The sequence below is a fragment of the Microcaecilia unicolor genome, chromosome 9 (assembly GCF_901765095.1).
Source record: "Microcaecilia unicolor chromosome 9, aMicUni1.1, whole genome shotgun sequence".
Taxonomy (NCBI): domain Eukaryota; kingdom Metazoa; phylum Chordata; class Amphibia; order Gymnophiona; family Siphonopidae; genus Microcaecilia; species Microcaecilia unicolor.
Genome location: NC_044039.1, coordinates 81,909,871 through 81,934,216, shown reverse-complemented (window position 1 = coordinate 81,934,216; position 24,346 = coordinate 81,909,871). Strand labels below are relative to the sequence as shown.

The window sequence follows — 24,346 nt, the reverse complement described above, 5'->3', positions numbered from 1 at the left end:
TCCTTCAAACCAAACAGATTCTGTAACATTTTCTTCTAGGCAAAACCCCCTTGTGGCAAGATTTCTACCATAAATTTGAAAGTAAATCAAGTTTCTACCTGCAGTCTGAAAGATTTGTAAATGTTCTACATTTTCATGTGCTGCAAACTTTATTGTCTGTTAATTATTGTTTTAAACTTGATAGCTTACCCTTCTACCAAAAGTACACAGGGCACATTAAGGGGCCTTTTTACTGAAGTGGAGGAGTGGTCTAGTGGTTAGGGTGGTGGACTTTGGTCCTGGGGAACTGAGTTTAATTCCCGGCAGAGGCAGCTCCTTGTGACTCTGGGCAAATCACTTAACCCTCCATTGCCTGCCGCATTGAGCCTACCATGAGTGGGAAAGTGCAGCGTGCAAAAACACACACACAAAAAAAAGCATAGTGTGTGCCATAGGAACCAGTTCAGTGGGTGCTGAGCAAACTCTTTGACTATGTCCAGGGAGGGATAAATTCTATTGGTTTAGAACCCCCAATCATTTTTAAAGGTTGACTCCTATGGTGCGCGCTAATTGAATTACTGCACACTAAATGCCAAGAAGCCTATTAAGTATAAAATGCCAGCACAATACAAGTGAAACACCTTAATAAACATGCATTAGAGTATTCAAATAACATAGATATGATGCTCATAATGTCAACACAATACAATGAAACACCTTAAGAAGCAGACGAGGAAGCAGGTGCATTTGAGACATATAGACATAGACAAGATGGTTAGAACAAAGTTGTTGCGATTTAGATGGGTGAGTAAACTGAAGGAAATTTGTACGTACAATTGAATAAGGTATTTGGAACTGGTCTTATTTTCAAGGTTGTGGCATGCTAGTCCAAATGGCTGAGTGAGTGGTTAGTTAGTCCCCATATATATTAAAGGCTTGAGAGAAGAGTCAGGCTTTCACCTGGTCCTAAAGTAGAGGTAGTCTTGAGTTAGGCATAGCCCCTTAGGCAGTGAGTTCCAGAGTGTGTGGGTGTAATAGTGTGAATGAGGGTGGGCCTGGAGCCTTGGAAAAACCATAACCACACCGAAGTTTAAATGTGAAATAAAAATTACTTTATTTATGTGCAGGGAAATGGATGACTTGTTCCCTTCACAGGTCAGGAGAAAATAAACATATACATTTATTTATTTTTGTTACATTTGTACTCCGCACTTTCCCACTCATGGCAGGCTCAGTGCAGCAGGCAATGGAGGGTTAAGTGACTTGCCCAGAGTCACAAGGAGCTGCCTGTGCTGGGAATCAAACTCAGTTTCTCAGGACCAAAGTCCACCACCCTAACCACTAGGCCACTCCTCCACAGTTTTGATTGCTATAGAGTTTTATTTCTTTATTATTTATATTATTATACAGTTGAAGACTGAAACAATATTGCAATCTGTAATATTTAAACAAACCAATATCTCCGTAACATTAAGTTGAAATTACTTAAATACATCGACCTTAACATTAGGCAATATAGATCCAAGAAAGGAAATAATAACAATATAGTATTAATATTACTACTACATTCTTTTGAAAATAAATTAACCCAGGAGTTGCTAGTAACCTATTGCTTTTCCCAATCTATCTTACAGTGTGCACCTGTTAATTAAACATTTACATTCACATTCATTTCTTCCTTAGAAACCAAAAACAAAGAACTGGTAATTTTTTAACTAATATAATATTCAACAAATACACGGAAATTTAAGTGTAAAACTGGCCCCTAAAGCCAAAGTCCTCTGACGCATTGCCAAAAAGGCTTTGCGTCTCTTCTGTGTTTCTCTGGATAAATCTGGATACATTCTTATCTTAGATCCAAAAAAAGGAGAGTCTAAGTGTCTGAAGAAACTCTCAGTACAGTATCTCTATCCATTTCAAGAGCAAACGTTACTACAGCAATAGTTCTTTGGGTAATTATTTCCAATGATGATTCCAAAAAGGATGTTAAGTTCATACCATCTCCCACATGTGGCTGTAATTTTTATGTATTTGTTGCATTTGTATCCCACATTTTCCCACCTATTTGCAGGCTCAATGTGGCTTACATAGTACCGTGATGGCAATCGCCAATTCCGGTAAGATAGATACAGAGTGGTATTGCGTTAAAGTTAATGAGTGACAGAGTAGATTAGGTAGTCAAGGAGGAAGAGTTAAGTTTTGTCCAGTTCTTGTATAAGTTTTGTTGTGTTGCAGGGTACAGGTGTTTAGGCTGGATCGTTATGGTATGCCTTTTTGAACAAATTGGTTTTTAATGATTTCCGAAAGATTGTTAGGTCGTGCATTTTTTCATGGCGGTTGGTAGTGCATTCAATAGTTGTGTGCTTATGTAGGAGAAGCTGGTTTCGGTCGAGTGTAACTCCGAGAATTTTCAGGCTGTCTGAGACAGGAAGAGTGTACTCTGGGGTGTTTATAATGGTGGGTTTGTTCATATTGTATTGTGATGAGAGGATGAGACAATGTGTTTTTTCTGCATTGAGTTTTAGTTGAAATGCATCCGCCCATGTGTTCATGATTTGCAGGCTGAGTTCGATTTTGTTTGTGATTTCTGTTAGATCGTGTTTGAACGGGATGTATATCGTGACATCATCTGCGTAGATATAGGGATTAAGGCCTTAGTTGGATAGGGATATGGCTAGTGGGGTCATCATTAGGTTGAAGAGGGTCGGTGATAGCGGTGAACCTTGGGGTACTCCGCATTCTGGTTTCCATGGTGATAATATATTCGATTTTGATATCACTTGGTATGTTCTTGTGGTTAGGAAACCCTTGATCCAACTAAGTACCCTTCCACCGATCCTGAAATATTCTAGGATGTTTAGTAGTATTTTATGGTTTACCATGTCAAACGCACTACACATGTCGAATTGTAGGAGGAGTACACTCTTGCCTGTTGCAATTTCTTGTTTGAATTTGGTTAGGAGAGTTATTATTATTGTTTCGGTGCTGTGGTTGGAGCGAAATCCTGATTGTGACTCGTGTAATATTGAGAATTTGTTTAAGTAGTCGGTAAGTTGCTTGGTTACCATGCTTTCCAGCAGTTTGACTACCAGAAGGATGGATGGTGATTTCATTTGCTTTTTTCTTTGGATATTTAGGTATTGGGGTGAGTAGTATGTTGCCTTTGTCCTTAGGAAAGAGTCCATGTTGCAGCATGTAGTTTAGGTATGATGTGAGGTCTGCTATGAAGTGTTGAGGGTTCATTTTATTAGGTAGTTGGGGCATATGTCCAGTTTGCAGTGGGATTTGGCGAACCTGTTCATCGCTTGGGCTACGATTTCGTCGGTAAAGAAAGCAAAATTTGTCCAGATTTGGTCTGCTGGGTATTCACCGAGGATTGGGTCCATACATGAATTTTTCGATGTCAGTGGTGTTCTGTGATAACGTAGTGCATAGGTTTGCAATTTTCTCGTTGAAGCTATTTGGCAAGTTTGTCTGCAGATGGTATGTCTGTGTTGGTATTGGTAACCAATGTGGTATCTAGTAGTTTATTCATGAGTTGGTATAATTTATGCGTGTCTTTGTAGTCTGGCCCTATTTTGGTTTTATAGTAAGACCTTTTGGTTTGTCTTATTGCATATTTGTATTTTCTTTGCATTTGTTTCCATGCGTTGAGTGTGTGTGCAGCTTTTATTTTTGTCCATGCACGTTCAAGCCTCCTGGCTTGTGTTTTTAGTTAGGTTAGGTTAAGTTTTTAGTTAGTAAGGTTCCATTACCAGATTTTATATTATTCTGAAGATATTGCACCCGCACTATAGGAGGCAGTGAGTCCTTTCACATCCCTAGAACTTCAACCAAATATTTTTTAACCATTTCCACAGATGAAATTAATGGAGACCTTGGAAAATTAGTAAATCTCAAATTAAGTTTCCTAGCTTGATTTTCCAAATATTCCAATCTCCGTAAAGTGAAATTTCTTTCCTTAATTGAGACTAAAGTCAGGTTCTCCAATTTTTGTAAATTTTCCACGAATTGTTTCACTTCAAGATTCTGCTATTTATTTAACTGTTCCTGAATTAGGACTGCTTCGGTCAAAACCTTAATCTCCTCTGAATTTTTTAAAACCAAAATCTGCAAGGAAGAATGCGCTGTAAATGTGTAGAGAGGTGCGGTAGCCGTGTTAGTCCACTTTTAAAGGTAATCAATAGAAATAAAACAAAATAAAACATGGAAAAGAAAATAAGATGATACCTTTTTTATTGGACATAACTTAATACATTTCTTGATTAGCTTTCGAAGTTTGCCCTTCTTCGTCAGATCGGAAATAAGCAAATGTTGGTAGATGACAGTATATATAAGTGAAACATCAAAGCATTTCAGTGGCAGCCTAACAGGATGGGGGTAGATAGGTGAGAGACAGGGAGATATGCATGGAGACAGGAGGGTGACAAACAAAGCAGTGCATTTCTATGGTTTATATGAAAAATGCCAGTGCCAGCCAGGATGTCACGTCTGTGGGGTGGCACTTTACAAAACCAGAACACTGTACCAGTGATTTCATAGTAAGAATCCTGAAAGGTAACTTTAAAACAATACAGGAACGTAAGACCTTTGAAGTCAGAATGATTAAATATTTTTACACCCACCAGACATGACTTAACAAAGATCTGGGTTTTCTAGCCTATTATAAACCATAGAAATGTACTGCTTTGTTTGTCACCCTCCTGTCTCCATGCATATCTCCCTGTCTCTCACCTATCCACCCTCATCCTGTTAGACTGCCACCGATCTGACGAAGAAGGACACTGTAAATGTCAAATCCCAGAGTGACTCCAATGTCACTACAGCTGGTTTACTCAGTAACCCCAAAGAAAAAGCAGGGGGGGGGGGGACTTTAAAGATCTGGTTCAAACTAGCAATTGTCTTTAAAGGAAAATTTGAAGTATGTTCGCCTACCTGACCACTCTCCACCACTTCCTCTGGTATGGTCGGGTTCCCTTCCTGGATATTCCGCCCCTCTTCTGGAAGCTAAACTGCAGGCAGGGCCGTGCCAATGCGGTAAGCGGGGTAAGCAAGGCAGGGGGGCGCCTGCCTTCAAGGGGCGCCACTGCCCTGTGGTCCCTGCCTTCCGCTCACTTGCAAAATCTTTTACCTGAAGTTGCGACTCTCCTATCTCCCCTGCCCTCCTTTTCATGGCAAACCAGAAGTGAAAGCAACACATCAGTATTCACTAAGGCAGGCAGGCAGGCAGGCTCTTCAAATTATTTGAGAGAATGCAACCAGATTGCTATATATGCTTTGGTTTGGGGATAACTCCTCACTCAGGGTGAGCTTCAGAGCTTGAACAGCATTCAAATTAAAGAGATCCTGAAATTTTAAAAGTGCTAAAAATAAGTTTTAAAAGTATTTGCATTAAATCTAATTGCAGAATTCAGGTGCTGGGAGTCTGTACTTGGTTGTCATATGCTCAGATTTGTTTAAATCATATGCAAATTAGTCCATTTTTGGGAGGTTCTCATTTGCATATTTATGGATAAAAATGATGGAAATGTTTACAGCCTTAATGTTAGGTCATGGCTCTGATCAAAAGTGTGAAGTTTGATCCAAAAACGAAGGGTTTATCTAGTGTTTTTGACTAAAAATTCCCATTTACAGTGTCTGTATGTTAATCTGCATTCAAATAGAGCTCTCTGATTGGATGATCAGCTTCTGTTAGAAATCTGCCGGGAAGGGAACAGAGTGAGACAGCAACTGACCGTCAGTTTGGCCAAGAGAGACATGCAGCTGTGAGTTCCTGTGTGTGTTGACTGAAATTATAAAAGAGTGCCTGATTATGTGGTAAATGAGAAAATATGAATGAAAAGAGGTTGGTGGAGATTGAAGTTTGAGGTTTCTCTAGTGAGAAAAGGATCTGAATATTTCAGGATTACTTGAAGTTTATGAAGAATAGAAAAGAGTGAATTTCAGTTTAAGAGTGTTTAAATCCTATAAGCTATATAAAGGCTAGGTAGATTTAAGTGACTGTAAGCAAGGAAACCTTAATATTTGATCTGAAATAAATATTTGATCTGAGATAGTTGATCAGAGATAAATGTTTGATCTGAATTATATCCTTTGGTGCAAAGGAGATTAGAAAAAGAATCTTTGGAAACTAAGAGGACTTTGCTCACATTTTGAATTAACATTCCTATTTTGAGTTGGAAATCTTTGAAGTGTTGTGAAAATACATTTTGCTTTAAATGAAATTGCTAAAGTTTAGAGTCAGAGACTTATCAATGAGGGATACATACAGTGCTAATTTTTCCTGAGGTCCGGCTTACTTGCCTGCTCCCTTCTGTTCCTGCTCTGCTAGACGGGGGGCGGGGGGCGCCAACTGATAGTCTGCAGGGGGGCACCAGAGACCCTCGGCATAGCCCTGACTGCAGGCCCCGCTTCCATACCTCCTCCTCCTGGCTGTGGGGGGGGGGGGGGGGGCGCACGCACGACAGGGCTTTGGGAAACCCCGTCTACACTGTCGGCCAATACTGATGTGCCGGCGCCGGTAGTAGGGGAAGAAGCCTGCCTAGGTCCCATCGTCACCCCGAAGCGCTCCAGCGTCAGCTGCTAGGGAGGGTAAGTTCCAGCAGGGGTTGAGGGAAGCTCCCTTACTTTCCCTCTCTTTTTCCCCATTTTCTCTCAGGGAATTCAGGAGTCCTTCTCAGCACTAACACGGGGCGCGTCTGGGAGCGTCCGGTGCTGCAACTCGCTACAGCGCCATCTTGGATCAGTTTTGATCACTATAATGTTCTCTCCCATGGCCTGTTCTGGCAAGGCAATGGTATGAACAAGTCTCTCAGAAACCAGGCTCTTCCCTCCAAAGATTGGATGACTCTCGGCAATTTTTCCATTTCTGATATTGCTATGCGCATGGATGAACTGGATGTTGTGAAAAGGGTTAGAGTCTACTACCAGATGTGGTGGAGGCCATAACAGAAAAAATTTCAATGTCCTGAACAGGATATAGAATAGTAGGAAAGAGATGTGGAGCAAAAGAGATGTGGAGAAGAAGTTTTTGGTGGGTTACATCTGGGAACTCATATGAATCTACAGAAGTGCAGGAATATCAACTAGGTAGACTTGATGGTCCATTCTGGTCTTTGCATGCCATTATTCACTCTCATGAGTAAATGTGAGGCATACTTTGCCATTGGAGGAATTAATATGCTACCTTCATGTGTAAAACAGCCTGTCTGTTTGTTAAGGAAAAGGTAGACTGCGGCTATTGAAAACATTTTATTTTCTGGGGTTGGGCATACATTTCCAGTTTAATATTTTAGCACATTATGCTTGGACTTTCATTAAGCATTTGAATGGAGTTTAAATACTGTGAATATATTTTGCTAAGTTAGGCCAAATAAAAGTTTCAGACAGTAGATAAATAAAACTTGGTGGGGACTAAACTGCGGGCAGTATTTTTTGGCTTTTTGCCTTAGTTTTCTCTAAAGTTATTTCTTGGGCATGCACTGTGGCTGTGTTCCATTTTTAAAATAAAGTACTAACCAATGAAGTAACTTTTCATGTCTCAAAATTAATTAATGAGACTGGATCTTAGATGGTTGAGAAACCAATAACACACATACAAAGTTGGGTATACATGAATACACAGTGATTTTAGAAAAGGCACTACTTAAATGCTGCTGCATTAGAAATTTCAAAGAGATGAGTTTTGAGAATAGTTGGGGTGGGCCTTCAAAATATATGTATATTTCATATTTTAGAAAGGCAATACATTTGCTTTGAGTCACATGTGACCAATGTTACTGCTATGTTTGCTCCCACAGTCCCTCAGTTCTTAAATTCTCAAATCTTAAATTCTGAGGGACTGTGGGAGCAAACATAATATTTTAATGTGAGTTGTTTGAAGCTCCACAGTGATTATACAGAGAAGGAAGCCATTGTGATTGTTTCAATGTTACTGCTATGCAGCTTCGAGCTGCACAGAGTCCTGCAGCAGCATTCCTGTGGGGGAGGGGGGAGGAACTACAGTATGTCACTTTCAATTGCAAAGGACAGATAGGTTCCTTGTGATATGTGATTAACACTGATATATCCTAGCACCACTCCCCACCGGCAGTAACACCAGCAGAAGTCTCTTGCACAAGTTCCTGGAGAAAAAGTCCATAGTCTGATATTGAGATGGACATGGGAGAAGCCACTGCTTGCCCTGGTATTGGTAGCATGGAATGTTGCTACTAATTGGGTTTCTGCCAGGTACTTGTGACGTGGACTGGCCACTGTTGGAAGCAGGATACTGGGCTAGATTGTCCAATATGGCTATTCTTATGTTTTTATGTAACTTCTCATTTAGACCTCGGGTATAGATGAGTGCTTGACTAGAAAAATGCACTTACTTCCCTGGTGTTTAAAACCACCTTGAAATAAAAAAAAAATGATAGAGACGTTTAAATATCTCAAGGGCATTTATGTACAGGAAGAGAGCCTTTTTCAAATGAAGGAGAGCTCTGGAACGAGGGGGCATACGACAAAGATAAGAGGGAATAGGTTTAGGAGTAAAAGCATCTTCTACCTGTAAAGCAGATTTTACATTTGTAAAATGGCTCTTATAAAACTGTACAGATGTATAAAATGGCACATGAAACTGCCAGGACACTCCTACTGGCAATGAGAAAAAGGATATCCAAATCTCTTTACATGGATTCAAGACCCTTTCTCAGTATGAGGCCAAAACTATTTAAGATAACATAAGACAACTATTTCCTTTTTACTCCCTTACGGTTTCACTTAGTATTAACATTAGAGCTAACTCAATTTTTTCTCAGGGTCTAAGAGCTCTTTTAGTAACAATGGCTCTTTACATTTCACCTCCCACACAACTTTCAATCCTTCTTATATATATATATTCCAAACCAGGCTTTATTTTTTCCCCTTTCAACTACTACTTTTCTTTGAAGGGGTGAATAAACATGGATAAGGGAGAGCTGGTCGATATTGTGTATCTGGATTTTCAAAGGCATTTGATAGAGTACCTCAAGAAAGACTCCTGAGGAACGTGGAGGGGCATAATCGAACGTCGCTGGCCAAATAGATCGCCGGCGATCTATGTTGGCGGCGGCGCTACAGCTGGCCGGAACCGTATTATCGAAAAAGATGGCCGGCCATCTTTTTTTTTTCGATAATACGGTTTAGCCCGGCCAAATGCCTTGGAGTTCACCGGGTTTGAGATGGCCGGGTTTGTTTTTCAGCGATAATGGAAAGTTATGTCGGCCATCTCAAACCCTGGCCAAATTCAAGGCATTTGGACGTGGGAGGAGCCAGCATTTTTAGTACACTGGCCCCCCTGACATGCCAGGACACAAACCAGCCACCCTAGGGGTCACTGCGGTGGACTTCAGAAAAGCTCCCACATGCATAGCTCCCTTACTTTGGGAGCTGAGCCCCCCAAACCCACTACCCACAAATGTACTGCACCCACTAAAATTGCTCCAGGGACCTGCATACAGCCTCTAGGATTTATTGCTGCTGTATAACTTTGGCACACCAGTTGACACCTGAAGACTAATCTCTATGAAAAAGTCCTTTCTTGAAATAACCACGTGTACTCACAGTTAACTGCAGATCAGAGGTTGTGCCCCACTGGCAAAGAGTCCCCTGGTACTAAGATTAGCAGTAGGTCAGAGCTGGCACAATGGTGTACAATGCCCTCTTTCAGCAACATTCACGGTAAGAACTACGTTCTCTAACATGGGTAACACAGGAAAGGGAACTAAAACTGGCATACAAAAATGGCCACTACCGCATGGACTACAACAGGAAACAAAACAGGGCACACTCTGACCCAGTTAGCAGGGGGGAAAGCACCATGGGAGTAGAGCCCAGTACCCTACACCCACCACAATGCATTGCTAATGTGACTCTGCAGGGCACCTAACAGAAAAGGTGTCACACTCACACGAGAGCCACATCGCAACCAGGGAAAGGCTGTTGGAGGATACAACATATTCTGCTGTCATGGAAGTGGGTACGGCATTTGAGGCTGGCATACAGGCTGGCAAAAAAGGTTTTTAGTTTTATTTTTTTAGTATGGAAGGGGGTTGGTGACCACTGGGGGAGTATGGGGAGGTCATCCCCCATTCCCTCCAGTGGTCATCTGGTCAGTTGGGGCACCTTTTTGAGGCTTGGTCGTGAAAATAAAAGGACCAAGTAAACCCGGCGAAATACTGCTTAACGCCGCTTTTTTTTTTCATTATCGGCGAAAGCCGGCCATCTGGTAGCCACATCCATGCCCGCCCATGTCCCGCCTTCGCTAATCTACCGACACGCCCCCTTGAACTTACTACTACTACTATTTAGCATTTCTATAGCGCTACAAGGCATACGCAGCGCTGCACAAACATAGAAGAAAGACAGTCCCTGCTCAAAGAGCTTACAATCTAATAGACAAAAAATAAATAAAGTAAGCAAATCAAATCAATTAATGTGAACGGGAAGGAAGAGAGGAGGGTAGGTGGAGGCGAGTGGTTACAAGTGGTTACGAGTCAAAAGCAATGTTAAAGAGGTGGGCTTTCAGTCTAGATTTAAAGGTGGCCAAGGATGGGGCAAGACGTAGGGGCTCAGGAAGTTTATTCCAGGTGTAGGGTGCAGCGAGACAGAAGGCGCGAAGTCTGGAGTTGGCAGTAGTGGAGAAGGGAACAGATAAGAAGGATTTATCCATGGAGCGGAGTGCACGGGAAGGGGTGTAGGGAAGGACGAGTGTGGAGAGATACTGGGGAGCAGCAGAGTGAATACATTTATAGGTTAGTAGAAGAAGTTTGAACAGGATGCGAAAATGGATAGGGAGCCAGTGAACGGTCTTGAGGAGAGGGGTAGTATGAGTAAAGCGACCCTGGCGGAAGATGAGACGGGCAGCAGAGTTTTGAACCGACTGGAGAGGGGAGAGGTGACTAAGTGGGAGGCCAGCAAGAAGCAGATTGCAGTAGTCTAAACGAGAGGTGACAAGGGTGTGGATGAGGGTTTTGGTAGAGTGCTCGGAAAGAAAGGGGCGGATTTTACGGATGTTGTAAAGAAAGAAACGACAGGTCTTGGCGAAGCGACGGGAAAAGCGGTGATGATGTCAAAAATGCCGCTTTCGATTATACCGATTTTGCCGCTTTTAAGAAATCGCCGGCCATCTCCTGATTTTTGTTGGAAGATAGCCGGCGATCTCTTTTGATTATAAGCTGGTTAGTGTCGCGTTCACATTTCCAACCTCGGCGCGGGTGGCGTCTTCAGGCTCTACAAGGCTCCTTGCCGCTGTGATTAATGCTGCAAGCGCTCCGCCAACCCAGCTCGTGGCTTTTGTCAGGCGCTGAGTCAGCCTGGATGCCTCGCTCCACCTCTTGATCGCGCTGGGATTGGGTGGCTCCGCAGCTCCTCTCCTTTTCTCCCTGGTAGCCTTTCTGGGTGCTCCCTGCCTGCCAGTCTGCTCCCAGCTCCTTTCCCATTGGTCACCAGCTTCTCCCTCTTCCTGCTTTCCCCTATGGCTGCCTTCTCCCTGTTGGGCCCTGTTGGGCTCTATCTGACGTCAGATGCCATCCCTTTATCTGCTGACCCTCCATTTGGAACCTCGCTTTGACTTCTACTCCTGTAGGTGTATGCTTGCGCTGTTTTCTTTCTACTTGTTTCCTCATTGATGACCCCTGTCTGTAGCCTGCCTATTTGACCCAACGTGTATCCTGACTATTCTCTGTGCCTGCTGCCTGCCTATTTGACCCAGCATGTTTCCTGTCTATTCTCTGTGCCTGCAGCCTGCCTATTGACTCAGCGCAGATCCTGACTACTCTCGGTGCCTGTTCTCTAAGTTCTGCCAGCCGCCTGCACCTGGGGGCTCAACCTCCAGGGAACGGCGGTCATCACAGGTGAAGCCTCAGGCTTGTCCAACCGCTGAGTCAGGACCTGGGTCCTCCTCTTCTCCAGCAAGCATCAGTGTTCTACTTGGCACAAAGACTCACGGGTCTGACAATTAGAAAGTCATAGGATAAGAGGTAATGTCCCACTGTGAATTAAAAACTGGTTAAAATATAGAAAACAGAGAGTAGGATTAAATGGTCAGTATTCTCAATGGAGAAGGATAGATAATGGGGTTCCCCAGGGGTCTGTGCTGGGACTATTGCTTTTTAACATATTTATAAATGATATAGAGATGGGAATAACTAGTGAGGTAATTACATTTGCTGATGACACAAAGTTATTCAAAGGTTTTAAATCGCAAGAGGATTGTGATAAAATGCCAGAGGACCTTATGATACTGGGAAACTGGACATCTGTCACTACTGTGGCTGTGCCCCTCACCTTGCCTTTTTTTTTTGTTACATTTGTACCCCGCACTTTCCCACTCATGGCAGGATCAATGCGGCTTACATATGCAGGTACTTATTTGTACCTGGGGCAATGGAGGGTTAAGTGACTTGTCCAGAATCACAAGGAGCTGCCTCTGCCTGAAGTGGGAATTGAACTCAGTTCCCCAGGACCAGAGTCCACCACCCTAACCATTAGGCCAGTCCTCCACCTTCTGGTGGTCAGCCTCAGAGGCGGCTCTATATTGTTTTTTCCTTGCATTGGTGCCTCTGCTACCACTTCTTCTGTGTTTCAAGCCTCACTCTCATGTTCAGTATGTTTCATGCCTCTTTCCTGAAGTCATGACATCATCAGTGAAGGCTCTCATAAGGAATGTGAGGACATTCAAATGGGGCCTTTGCAACATCAGAGGTCTCCAGGTTTTCCTGTGTGCTTGTTTAGCACTTCTGCTTTCTTTCTTGTTTGTTTGTTAGTCTGCTAGGTTAGCACTTCTTACTTGTTTGTTTGCTAGTATGCTTGTAGTAGCACTTCTGCCTTGGTTCTTGTTCATGTGCTTGTGTGAGTTTGGGCTTGCCTGCAGCCCTTGAGTTTGTGTGGTTTCCAGTGCAGCCTTGCTGCTTGTGTGTGTTCAGCCTTCTTGTGTTTGTTCTTTTCTTGTTAGGCCTCTGCCTGTGTGTATATGCCTTCTCTTTTGCTTTTTGCCGTTGTGTATGTGTTCCAGTTTGGTCTTGCAGCTTGTATGAGAAGGCTCTGGTATGCACAAGTTCAAGTTCAGCCTTGCAGCCCATTTGAGTGTCTTTCTTCTAGCTTTACTTGCCTCCTGCCTAGCCAAGCTCTGCATTTGTGTACCCTGTTCCTCCTTAGCCAAGCTCAGATCCTGTACATCCTGTGACTGCCTAGCCAAGTACTGTTTCTTTGTATTTGCTTGTTCTTGTCTGTGTGCATTTGCACTTCTAGTCTGTTCCAGTCCTGCCTGTCCAGTCCAGTTTTCCAGTTCCAGTCCTTGTTTGGGTGGTTCACCTGCTGCTGCCATTAGCCTGCAGTGGTCCAAGGGCTCACTTTTTCCTGAGTTCGTGACAATTATTAGGTTTTAATTTACTGTTTTCTAGTTTACCTCATTTGTTGTATTTATGTTTATTCTTGGTTATTTTACTATTGTCATGCTGTTAACAAAATTATAAGTTTTATGTTAAATTGTACCTAATGTACACTGCTTTGGGTGAATCTCTTCATAAAGGTGGTTAATAAATCCCAATAAATAAATAAATAAAAGCAGGGTCCTGGTTCACAACAGTGATATATTGTTTATTAACACTAACCAGCAGCGTGTGAAGCCAGAAAATAGGAAGAGAACCTGCACAGTTCTTAACAGCAATGCGATGATGTCACCGGGGCATCTGTCGGATATGCCAGGTGGTCAGATTAGCGAAGGTTGGATAATCAACACTTTACTGTACTTTGAATTAGGCTTAAAAATATGACAGTAAAAACACAAGCAGGTAGTTTAATTTTACTCTTTAAAAAAAAAAAAAGAGGTTAACCTTACCTTGGCAGGTACGTTCATCTGTGAGCAGTTTATATCCTTTCTGGCAGCTACACTCAAAGCTTCCCACTGTGTTTCTGCAGAAATGGTCACATCCTCCATTGTTAACCATGCACTCATCAATATCTAAAAGAGACAGGAAAAGAAACAAATCAATTTAACTTCTCCAAAACAAATAAAACACCAATAAATGTATGCATGCTATATGTACAAAAATGCTTGCCCTTAACCCCTGTAGGATTTACTCCAGAATCCTATTTGTTAATATTTTTGATAGAAGATTAGATGCAAAGTCAAGCACAGGTGTTGCTATGGGTTGGGCATGGGGTGCAGATACCACTCCAAGAAATAGCGTGCAAGCCTAACTATAACTAGACATTACCTTTAAGCTAGTCTGACTGTGGCTGACGCTGAAGCAATGGGCTATAAGAGTCTCCTTCCTCCTTTCTTACATGTCAGACCATATAATTGATACCTGTTCTGTGCAAACCACAGGGCTCTGTGTCTATCAAGCCCTGTGTTGTTCAAATGACATTTTTTTCAAACAAAAACTGTTTGAATTGTATACAGCTCCAGACAGAGAGCTCTGAGGTTCAAACAGAGCATATTTCAATCGAACGGCCTGGCAGGTGTAAAGGAAGGGAGTAACGAAGGAACCCTGTGATGAAAGGCCAGAACTAGAGCTGCAGCCTCAGACTAGCCTATAAGTGCTGGACCCAGGAAGAGACATTGAGAGAGAAGGAAGACCTTGAGTTCAGGGACCTGGGAAAGCAGAATAGAAGATGGATGGAATTTGGGGAGTAGGTGGAGAGGAACAGAACAGAAGCAGGATTGGATTGGGGGTGGGGGCAGAGCAGAAGTTGGATGGGACTTGGGGACTAAAGGAGACAGAGCAGAAGACAGGGACTGGGGAGCATAGAACAGGAGGGCTGAACTCAGGGATTGGAGGGGAGGGGATGGAACAGATGGGATGAGCCCTGGGAACTAGAGGAAATAGAGCAGAAGGATGAAAATTGGGGATGGGAGGGACAGAGTAGTAGATGGATGAAACTTGGAGACTGGGAGGTGGAGGGCAGAGCAGAAAAAGAATTGTACTTGGAAGAATAGGGAAAGGGTGATAGGGGGGTAGAGCAGGGAATCATGATTTGGAAATAGTGAGAATTTGAAGGGGACAGTGAGGACCAGGCAGAACAGAAGAATTGTACTTGGAAGAATAGTGAAATGGTGATTGATTCGGAGAATGTATGAGAAGTAGGGGGTAGAGCAGGGGATTATGATTTGGAGATAGTGAGAATTTGAAGGGGACAGTGAGGACCGGGCAATTGGTAGGTATAAGTTGAGGTATGTTAGATGAGTTGTATATATATGAGTGAAGAGTAAAAAAGTGGTAAGAGAATAGGGTTGAAGTGTGAGGAGAGGTTGAGACATGGTATGAATGATCTGGGGACTGGAGAGGGGATGAAAGGCAGTAGAAAGGGATGGGGAGTACTGTGGAAGGGTATGAGAGAGGAATAGGATGGGCCTCTGAAGAGGATGAATAAGGGTGGAAATGGGGCTAAAAAGATGGAGAAAGACGTGCAATAGAACATTGAGTAGAGGGAAAGACATAGAAGAATGGCCTCAAGGCAAGGGAAGGAATGAAAGAGATTGGAGCTGGGGCTGGTGAGGGGATGAGAAGCAATGAAGAGTAGATGAGGGCTGACAGAGTGAGCACAGAGGATAGAACTGGAGGTCTAAGGAGTGGGTGAAAGACAGAGGGGGTAGAGGAGACTGGGGAAGGAGAGAAACAGAGTGAAATGGGAGTGTGGGAGGGGAGAGAGAAAATAGAAACTACTGAGAGGCAAAAACTAAGGGGTCCTTTTATTAAGATGCACGTGTTTTTGATGCGCACTGAGGCCTCCTTTTACCACAGTGGGTAAAAGGCTGTCCATTTTGGGGAAAAGAAATAGCTGTGTGGTAAGTGAACCACTTACCGCACGGCCATTTCAGTGGGAAGCCCTTACCATCACCCACTGAGATGGCAGTAAGGGCATCCCCCTACGCTAACCTGGTGGTAATCAGGCAGCGCGCTAGGGGTGGGAGCTACTGCAGGGCTCCTGTGGTAGCCCAGCAGTAGTTCTGGATTGGTGCGCGGTAAACCTACAGTGGGCTTACTTTTAGTTAGTAAAAGGGCCCCTAAGAGACTGAAAATTAGAAGGTGAGAAGAAGGGAGAATGCGAGTTAAAAACAGATATGAGTAGATATTGAGGCAGAGAAGAGAAAATGAAAAAAGGAAGCTCAGTGTTAAGCATATTTAGAGAAAGAAGGGAAGAAAGTAAAGAGAGAAGAAAGTAAAGAGAGAAGAAATAGAAAGTTAAATCTGAAAATCAACTAAGGAAAATATTGACACAAAAAAGCAGAAGACAGAAACTGGGAGTAAACCAATTAGAAAAATAAAATGTCCAGACAACATAGGTATAAAAGAAAATAATCATTTTCAAGGACTGAAACGTGTCAGCTTTGGGAAATGTGCACCTCTTCTCTTTTTCTATTTTTTTCAGAAAACAGGAGGAAACACATTTCTCGTTCTCTTTTTTCAGTATTGCACTGGTCATAGAATCTAGCTTGTTGGAGCTTCTATTTCAGTTTTTGTTTGCATGCTTTCAATTTCTAATTTGTGCTTCCTGATTCTCTATTAGGTAAGATCTGTTCATGTTCTGCATTTGTGACCGAGATTAATGATTCTACTACTATGTAGTTCCTACGTAGAGAGCTGTAGCAGTCCCATTTGTTCTACTTCCCAAAAGAAGCATTGGTGTTAGGGGATCCAGTGCAATATTTGCAGTATTGCCTTTCATAGGAAGGGTTGTTGAATTTTCAGTTCTAGGAGTTAACACTGTCTTGATATGGTGTCTGCTACGTAGGTTCTGAGTGTCTGACAGCTGAATGTTAAATGTGTTGTTCCTGAAATGGCATCACAGTCTGTAGCTGAAAATCACATGTAGGTCAGAGGAAGCTGTTTTCATGCCTTTTCTGATGCATGTCTTCCACAAACATAAGTCCCCTGATATTCAAAACCATTTAACCTTTAGATTGTAAGCTCCTTTGAGCAGGGACTGTCCTTCTTTGTTAAACTGTACAGCGCTGCGTAACCCTAGTAGCGCTTTAGAAATGTTAAGTAGTAGTAGTAGTTAACCAGCCAGGAACTGCATCTGGCTGATTAAATGGTGCTTAGCCGGCTATCTGGCGATATTCAGAGGGAGATAGTTGGCTGTCTCCTACTGAATATTTATTTATTTATTTATTCATGGCTTGACATACTGCCTTAACTGACATGCAGATCAAAGCAGTTTACAAATTAAAAAAAAAGAAAGAAAAAAAGAACTACAATGTCCAATAGGAAAGCAAACCATTCATTCAAGAGCACTAACAGCTAAGCATGCATACTCTTTCTCAAGGCACTTGTGTCCAAATCAAATTGCCTCATTCACTAGAGTATGCCTGCCTGAATAACCATGCCTTCAAACACACCTTGAATTTAATATTGAGTTTGCCAAGTAATGACAGGGGCATAGAATTCCACAAATGTGGAGCCATAAAGAAGAAGGTGCTATGACGTGTGCTTTCCATTTGAGCCACTTGGGGCCCTGGAAGGACTATATGATGGTCATTAATTGAGCACAGGTGACAAGCACAGGATAGTTAGTAAGGAAAGATATATAGGGGTACCCTGGCAGAATGCTTTAAAAGCCAATAGCAATGTTTTGTAATGAATACTGTAAGGAGCTGGCAGCCAGTGATGGTCTTTTAAAGCAGGTGAAGCATGATCAAATTTCTGTAGATGACAAAGAAGGCGTATGGCTTTACTCTGTAATGTTTGCAATTGTTTAAGCAGTGAATTAGAAATACCCAAATAAATAATGTTACAGTAATCCAAATGAGTCATGAAAAGAGAGAGAATTAAAGAATGAAAGTAATCATGATCAAAAAAAGATTGAACGGATCTCAGCTGTCATAGTAGAAAGAACTGCGCTGTACAAAGTACAGAAACTTGAGGCTCACTAGAAAGGTTAGAATCAAGAAATACTTCTGAATATCGAAAATTAGATACTGGCACAATCAAAGTATCAAATAGTAAGAGAGGACAAGGCGGAATCAAAAGATGACCACCTAACCAACAAACCACCGTCTTGCCAGGGTTCAGAACAAGGCAGTGGTCCATGAGCCCCCGGGCAATTGCACATAAGCAGTGTTGGAGAGAAAGGAGATCTGGACTGAGAGAGTGAACCTTATAGAGCAGCAGATTATCATCAGCTTATATATGAAAAGAAATACAGAACTCTTGAATAATAGTGGCAAAAGGACTTAATATTATACAAAAGGGGGGAAAAATAGACCCCTGTGGAACTCCACATTGTAAAGATTTAGTGGAAGAAATGGCGCCATTAAATGTAACAAGAAAGGAACGTTCAGAGAGAAATAATGAAACCATTTAACACAGTACCAGAAATCCCCAAAGTTTCTAACTGCAGAAGATGCAGAGAATGATCTACTAAATTGAATGCTGCGAAGAGATCTAAAGAAACCGCTAAAGTTAAGTAGTGACTATCCAGATTTGATCTCACCCCACTAAGCACTGATGCTAGAATAGTTTCAGTACTGCAGGCAGCCCTGAAACTCAATTGTCTAGGATGGTTTTTGTTCAACAAAGTGATTAAGCTGTTGGAATACCACTTTCTCAACTACCTTTGATATGAAGCATAAGTTGGAAATGAGCCTGTGGGTAAGAATGGATTAAGTGGGTAAGGATGGATTAAGAGTGGGCTTTTTCAAAATCGGTTTGACAGCTGCTATTTTCCAATCCAGGAGAACCTGACCATGCATTAGACTAGAATTAACCAAGGATAACAAAAAGGTGGATAATGCAAATTAGACAATTTGATCCAAGAACTCTGCTGCACGTCTTATATTCCGCCAGAACCGATATAACCGATATACTCATATCACCCCTCTCCTCAGGTCACTTCACTGGCTTCCAATCAGATACCGCATTCAATTCAAGCTTCTCCTTCTTACCTACAAATGCACTCAGTCTGCTGCCCCTCACTACCTTTCTACCCTCATCTCCCCTTACGTTACCGCCCGAAACCTCCATTCACAGGACAAATCCCTCCTCTCAGTACCCTTCTCCACCACCACCAACTCCAGGCTCCGCTCATTCTGCCTCGCCTCACCCTATGCTTGGAACAACCTTCCTGAGCCCATATGCCAAGCCCCCTCCCTGCCCATCTTCAAGTTTTTGCTTAAAACCCACCTCTTCAATGCTGCGTTCGGCACCTAACTCTTACCATTCAGTAAATTCAGACGGCCCCAATTTGACTGCCCCTATCGGACTGACCGTTCACTTGTCTTTTAGATTGTAAGCTCTTTGAGCAGGGACTGTCCCTCTATGTTAAATTGTACAGCGCTGCGTAACCCTAGTAGTGCGTTAGAAATGTTAAGTAGTTGTAGTAGTAGTATCTAAGGAACAGAAAGTAATTCTTAAAGACATCAAGGCCTTACTGAAAGAAACTAATGTCTGGGGATGAAAAGAATCCCAGTTTGCAGAAATAACAGTTGGTGATAACATAGATAAGGCAGATGAATTGGTAGACTCTGCCCCATCAGTACATGAAAGTGGTGCCGATGGAGATAAGGAAGAAGAATTTTTGTAGTTTCTGTACTTTCTTTGTGAAAAAGTCTGCTACTGAAGTGGAAGAAGAAAGCGTGGCTGAATTTAAGCCTGAGGAAGAAGCATTGCGAGCAAGAGAATTAAAAATAGAATGGAGTTCTTGTGCCAGGTTGGTAGACTTAGAGGGGCATAATTGAACACGAACGCCCATCTCCATGGGCGTCTATATCCGAAAATGGGTATGTGAAGAGGTGGGACAGACCGTATTATTGAAAAAGATGGGCGTCCATCTTTCGTTTCGAAAATACAGTCTGGATGGACCAAATGCCATGGATTTGGTCCCTTCTGAGATGGGCGGAGTTTTTTGTTTTGTGATAATGGAAACTAAAAACGCCCAGCTCAAAAATGTCCCAATCCAAGCCATTTGGTTGTGGGAGGGACAAATGTACAACACTACCATAGCTCTTAGGGGTGAAGGGGGCAACTACATGTGGGTACAGTGGGTTTTAGAGGCCTCCCATTTACCACCACAAGTGGTACGGGTGGGGGGGATGGGCCTGGGTCTGCCTGCCTGAAGTGCACTGCAGTACCCACTAAAAGTGCTCCACGGACAGGACTTGTTGCTGGTGTATAACCTTGGCACAGCAGTTGACACCTGAAGACTAATCTCGCTGAAAACGTCCTTTATTTGAATAAGCACATTTACTCACAGTTAACTGCAGATCAGAGGTTGTGCCCCACTGGCAACGAGTCTCCCTGGTACTGAGATTAGCAGTAGGTCCGAGCTGGCAGAATGGTGTACAGTGCCCTCTTTCAGCAACATTCAAGGTAAGAACTAAGTGCTGAAACGTGGCTAACACATGAAAGGGAACTAAAAGTGTCTTACACAAATGGCCACTACCTCATGGACTACCGGAAACAAAACAGGGCACACTCTGACCCAGTAAGCAGAGGGAAAAGCACCATAGGAGTAGAGCCTACCAACTACCAACATCGTGCACATTTAACAGAAGCTAGTGGAATCACGGAGTCCAATACCCTACACCCACCACAATGCATTGCTGATGTGACTCTGCAGTGCCCTTAACAGAAAAGGTGTCACACTCACCCGAGACCCACATCAGAACCAGGGAAAGGCTGTCAGAGGATAGAACACATTCTGCTGTCATGGAGGTGGGTACGGCATTTGAGGCTGACATACAGGCTGGGAAAAAAGTTTGTAAAGTGGGGTTTTTTTGGTCGGAGGGGGTTAGTAACCACTGGGGGAGTCAGGGGAGGTCATCCCCAATTCCCTCCGGTGGTCATCTGGTCAGTTGGGGAACTTTTTTGGGACTTGGACCTGAAAAAAAGGGTCCAAATAAAGCGGACCAAATTCTCGTCAAAAATGCCCTTCTTGTTTCGATTATCAGATGAAGACGCCCATCTCTCCTCGGCCGATAACCACGCCCCAGCCCCGCCTTCGCCATGCCTCTGACATGCCCCCCTGATCTTTGTTCGTCTCCGTGATGGACTGCAGTTGAGGACGCTAAAAATTGGGTTTTGATTATACCGATTTGGGCGCCCACGGGAAACGGATGCCCATCTCCCGATTTGGGTCGAAATATGGGCGTCTTTCTCTTTCGAAAATAAGCTGGTTAATAATCCTAGCTGAGAAGTAAGATTGTTTTGCCTTCCAAAGATGCTAATTGTTGACACCTAATATGGCAAAGATGAATATTGGCGGTTAGCGCTTACCCCCGGATTCCATATAGCACACCTAGAGCTACATGCAGTTCTGTGCATAAATCTAGGTGTATTCTATATCTACACGCATAGATTTATTGTTATAACAAGCTGTTAAGTGTTAACAGCTCTTAACAAGCAATAACTTGCACTAATTGGCAAAAATTAGAATGTACATGCGTCCACTGCTAAGTTTAGTCTGTAATACTGTGCCTAAATTCTAATGCACGCAGGCAAAAGGGGTGTGTTTAGGGGTATGAATAGAAATCAAACAAAATAAAACATGGAAAAGAAAGCTAATCAAGAAATGTATTAAGTTATGTCCAATAAAAAAGGTATCATCTTATTTTCTTTTCCATGTTTTATTTTGTTTGATTTCTATTGATAACCTTAAAACATGGCTACCACACTCCTCTACTTTAGGGGTATGGAAATGGGCATTTCGTGAGTGTTCCAAAATCTACATGCATTGTTATAAAATATAGGCCAGTGCGCGTAAATCTACATGCAGGGATTTACACCAGCTTTTTGTTGGCATAAATGGACGTACGTAGATTTACGCACATGAACTACACTAAGCGTATTCTAAATACCGGGCATTGATTTACACGCAGTATTTAGAATATGCTTAGGCGTAATTGCCTAACATGTGTTAATTTTAGGCGCCACATATATAGAATCGCGCCCTTAGCGGACATCCAATTATATTGTGCTATATAATCAGACATCTGTCAATTTTCAGTGCATCACTGGCTAAGTTTGGCAGCCAACTCTGGCTGTGTTAATAGCTGGAATATCTATGACCGGTTCAAACTTAACCAGTCAGCGCTAAATATTGGCTTGGCCAGTTAAGTTCAAATTGGCCAAAAATAAACTGGCTATTCAATGACAGTCACCAGCTACCTCCTGCAGTCTGAATATCGGCCCCAAGGTTCTCAGGCAAGGGTGGCTCAATGCAATCTACTGCCAGAGACAACGGATAAGCTGGTGCCTGCTCCCCACTTCCCCCACCCCCAGTCATCTAAACTGGGAGAGCTTCTTCAAAATTTCAGTCAGGGAGCAGAGGGTCATCTTGCTCATAACACCAATCAGGTGGCTGCCCTAAGAAAAAAGAAAGCAACATATTCCCAGACTATATAATTAAGAAAAAGCAAACAAGCCTTTGCAATGGTGTTATATGAAACAAAAATTGTAGCAGTTTAATTATGTAGCTTGGAACTCTAATGTTAAACATACCAAGTACTGACACTGCACATTGGACTAATATGCTGTTAAGATAAATATATATTCTGTAAAAATAAAGGAAATGCAAGATGCTTGCACACTAAGGAACAAAAATAAAAAGCGAGAACCACAGTGCAGTATATAACACCAAAATAACAACACATTTTATTTTGGTGTTATAAACTGCTCTGTGGTTCTCATTTTTTCTTTTTGAATTTATTTTCTGAGTGCACAGATACCCTTCCCCTAACAACGGGTGCCAAACAGAACGACTGACAGAAGGTTGAAAGCAATCTGATCACATGTTCAACTGAGCAGGCACGTAGCCAGACCTCAACTTTGGGAGGGACCTGAGCTTAAATTGGGGGGGCACATTTTGCCGCATCTCCCCACTGCTCTCTGCTTATGTTTTTATATTTTTATCAGTATTATATCGCCCGAAGCAGCCCCGCCATGTTGGGCGTCCTTTTTTTTTTTTTTTTTTTAATTGCAATTATTCACCATTTGTACAAAGTACAGATATAGGAAAACAATATAGCTTATATCATGGGAATGAAAGAGAAAAGAAAATATAGAACTATAATGTTAAAGGAAATCAAATTTAAACTAAAAATAGTTTAAACCATATATTCTGGCTAAATTACACTAATTCCTATAGCTCTTATCAGAAACCACCCATCTTGCCTCCTTGTCTAACCCCCCTATTTACAAAGCCGCGCTAGCAGCTGCCGGTGCAGTAATGCCTACATAGCTCATTCACTTTGAATGGGCTGTGTCAGCATTGCAGTGTGGCTTTGTAAACATGGGGGTAACTGTTCTGGTGCATAAACAGTATAAGAAATATCAGGAAAAGTAATTATACATTTTACAGGAAATTTCAAAAAGAAACTAGCACTAAGTGCTTGTACTCTCAATTTAAACTGAAGAAATTGTTTACATTTAAGTTGTGTTGCTCTAGGAACATCAGGAATAACCTGAAGTTTCTTTCGACAAAGCAAAAATTCTTTTTTAGCAAAATCTATCTTGAAAACCATATCTTATCATGTTCTAAAGAGAATGTAACCAAGAGGGTGGCATGAATAGGAATATCATCCTGAGTTGTTTCCAAAAACTCCATCAAGTTAAAGGAATTAGTAACTAGGTGATAATACAACAGGTGCCAAACACTCCTGATTCGTTCTCACCACCTTTGCAGGCAGGTAATAACAATTAGATATAGGCATAGAGTCAACATCAGAAAAAGCAGGATTTCTTTCATATATTTCCTCAAAGGTATCTCAGTTGATAGATGCGGACAAATCAGAAAATGTAGGAATCTGAGATTTTTTTGCTCTGCATTGATTTTCTAACATTTCCAAATGTCTATAAAGAAACAAACTATCCTTGATCCCAGAGGATCCAGTCCTTTGTAGTGTCTCAACCTGAAATTCCAACTTCTTCTGAAAAATATCCAATTGAGTAACTGTATTATATCCACATCTTCCATCTTGGAAATAACTTGTGAAAAATCACACAACTGCCACACAGGTTCCTGTAACATAACTTCAGTTCTCTTAACTACCTTCCAGCATCAGCCAAAGTTATCTCTGAAGTATCTCCTTCAACAAGGGGTACATCAGTTAGAAATTGAACAGGCTTCAGAGAATTAGAAGTCGATGATTTTAAAGCTAGTAACTGTATCACAGTTCAATAGTTCTATGGACGATAGTACTTGGCCATTATTCTCTTATTTCATCATATGTGTTCCATGTTTTGTGTTATCTTTTACCTTCAATATTTTTACCCATTACTTTGGTATTTTGGTTAGTGCATTGTAAATACTTTTTTGTTAATTTAAATATCGCGGACACGCTTGTGATGTCACTAGCCAAGCAACAACTATACTATTTAAATATGATGCTCATAATGCAGCTCTT

At 42.1% G+C, this 24,346-nt stretch overlaps 1 protein-coding gene across 1 annotated transcript in view; it reads right to left on the bottom strand.

The window, feature by feature from the left end:
- Positions 1-24,346, bottom strand: part of SCUBE1 (signal peptide, CUB domain and EGF like domain containing 1) — a 1,083,891-nt gene that overhangs the window by 363,749 nt on the left and 695,796 nt on the right. Inside the window, 1 exon segment of the mRNA XM_030214211.1 lies at positions 13,838-13,960. Within this exon segment, the coding sequence (XP_030070071.1) occupies positions 13,838-13,960 (123 nt within the window).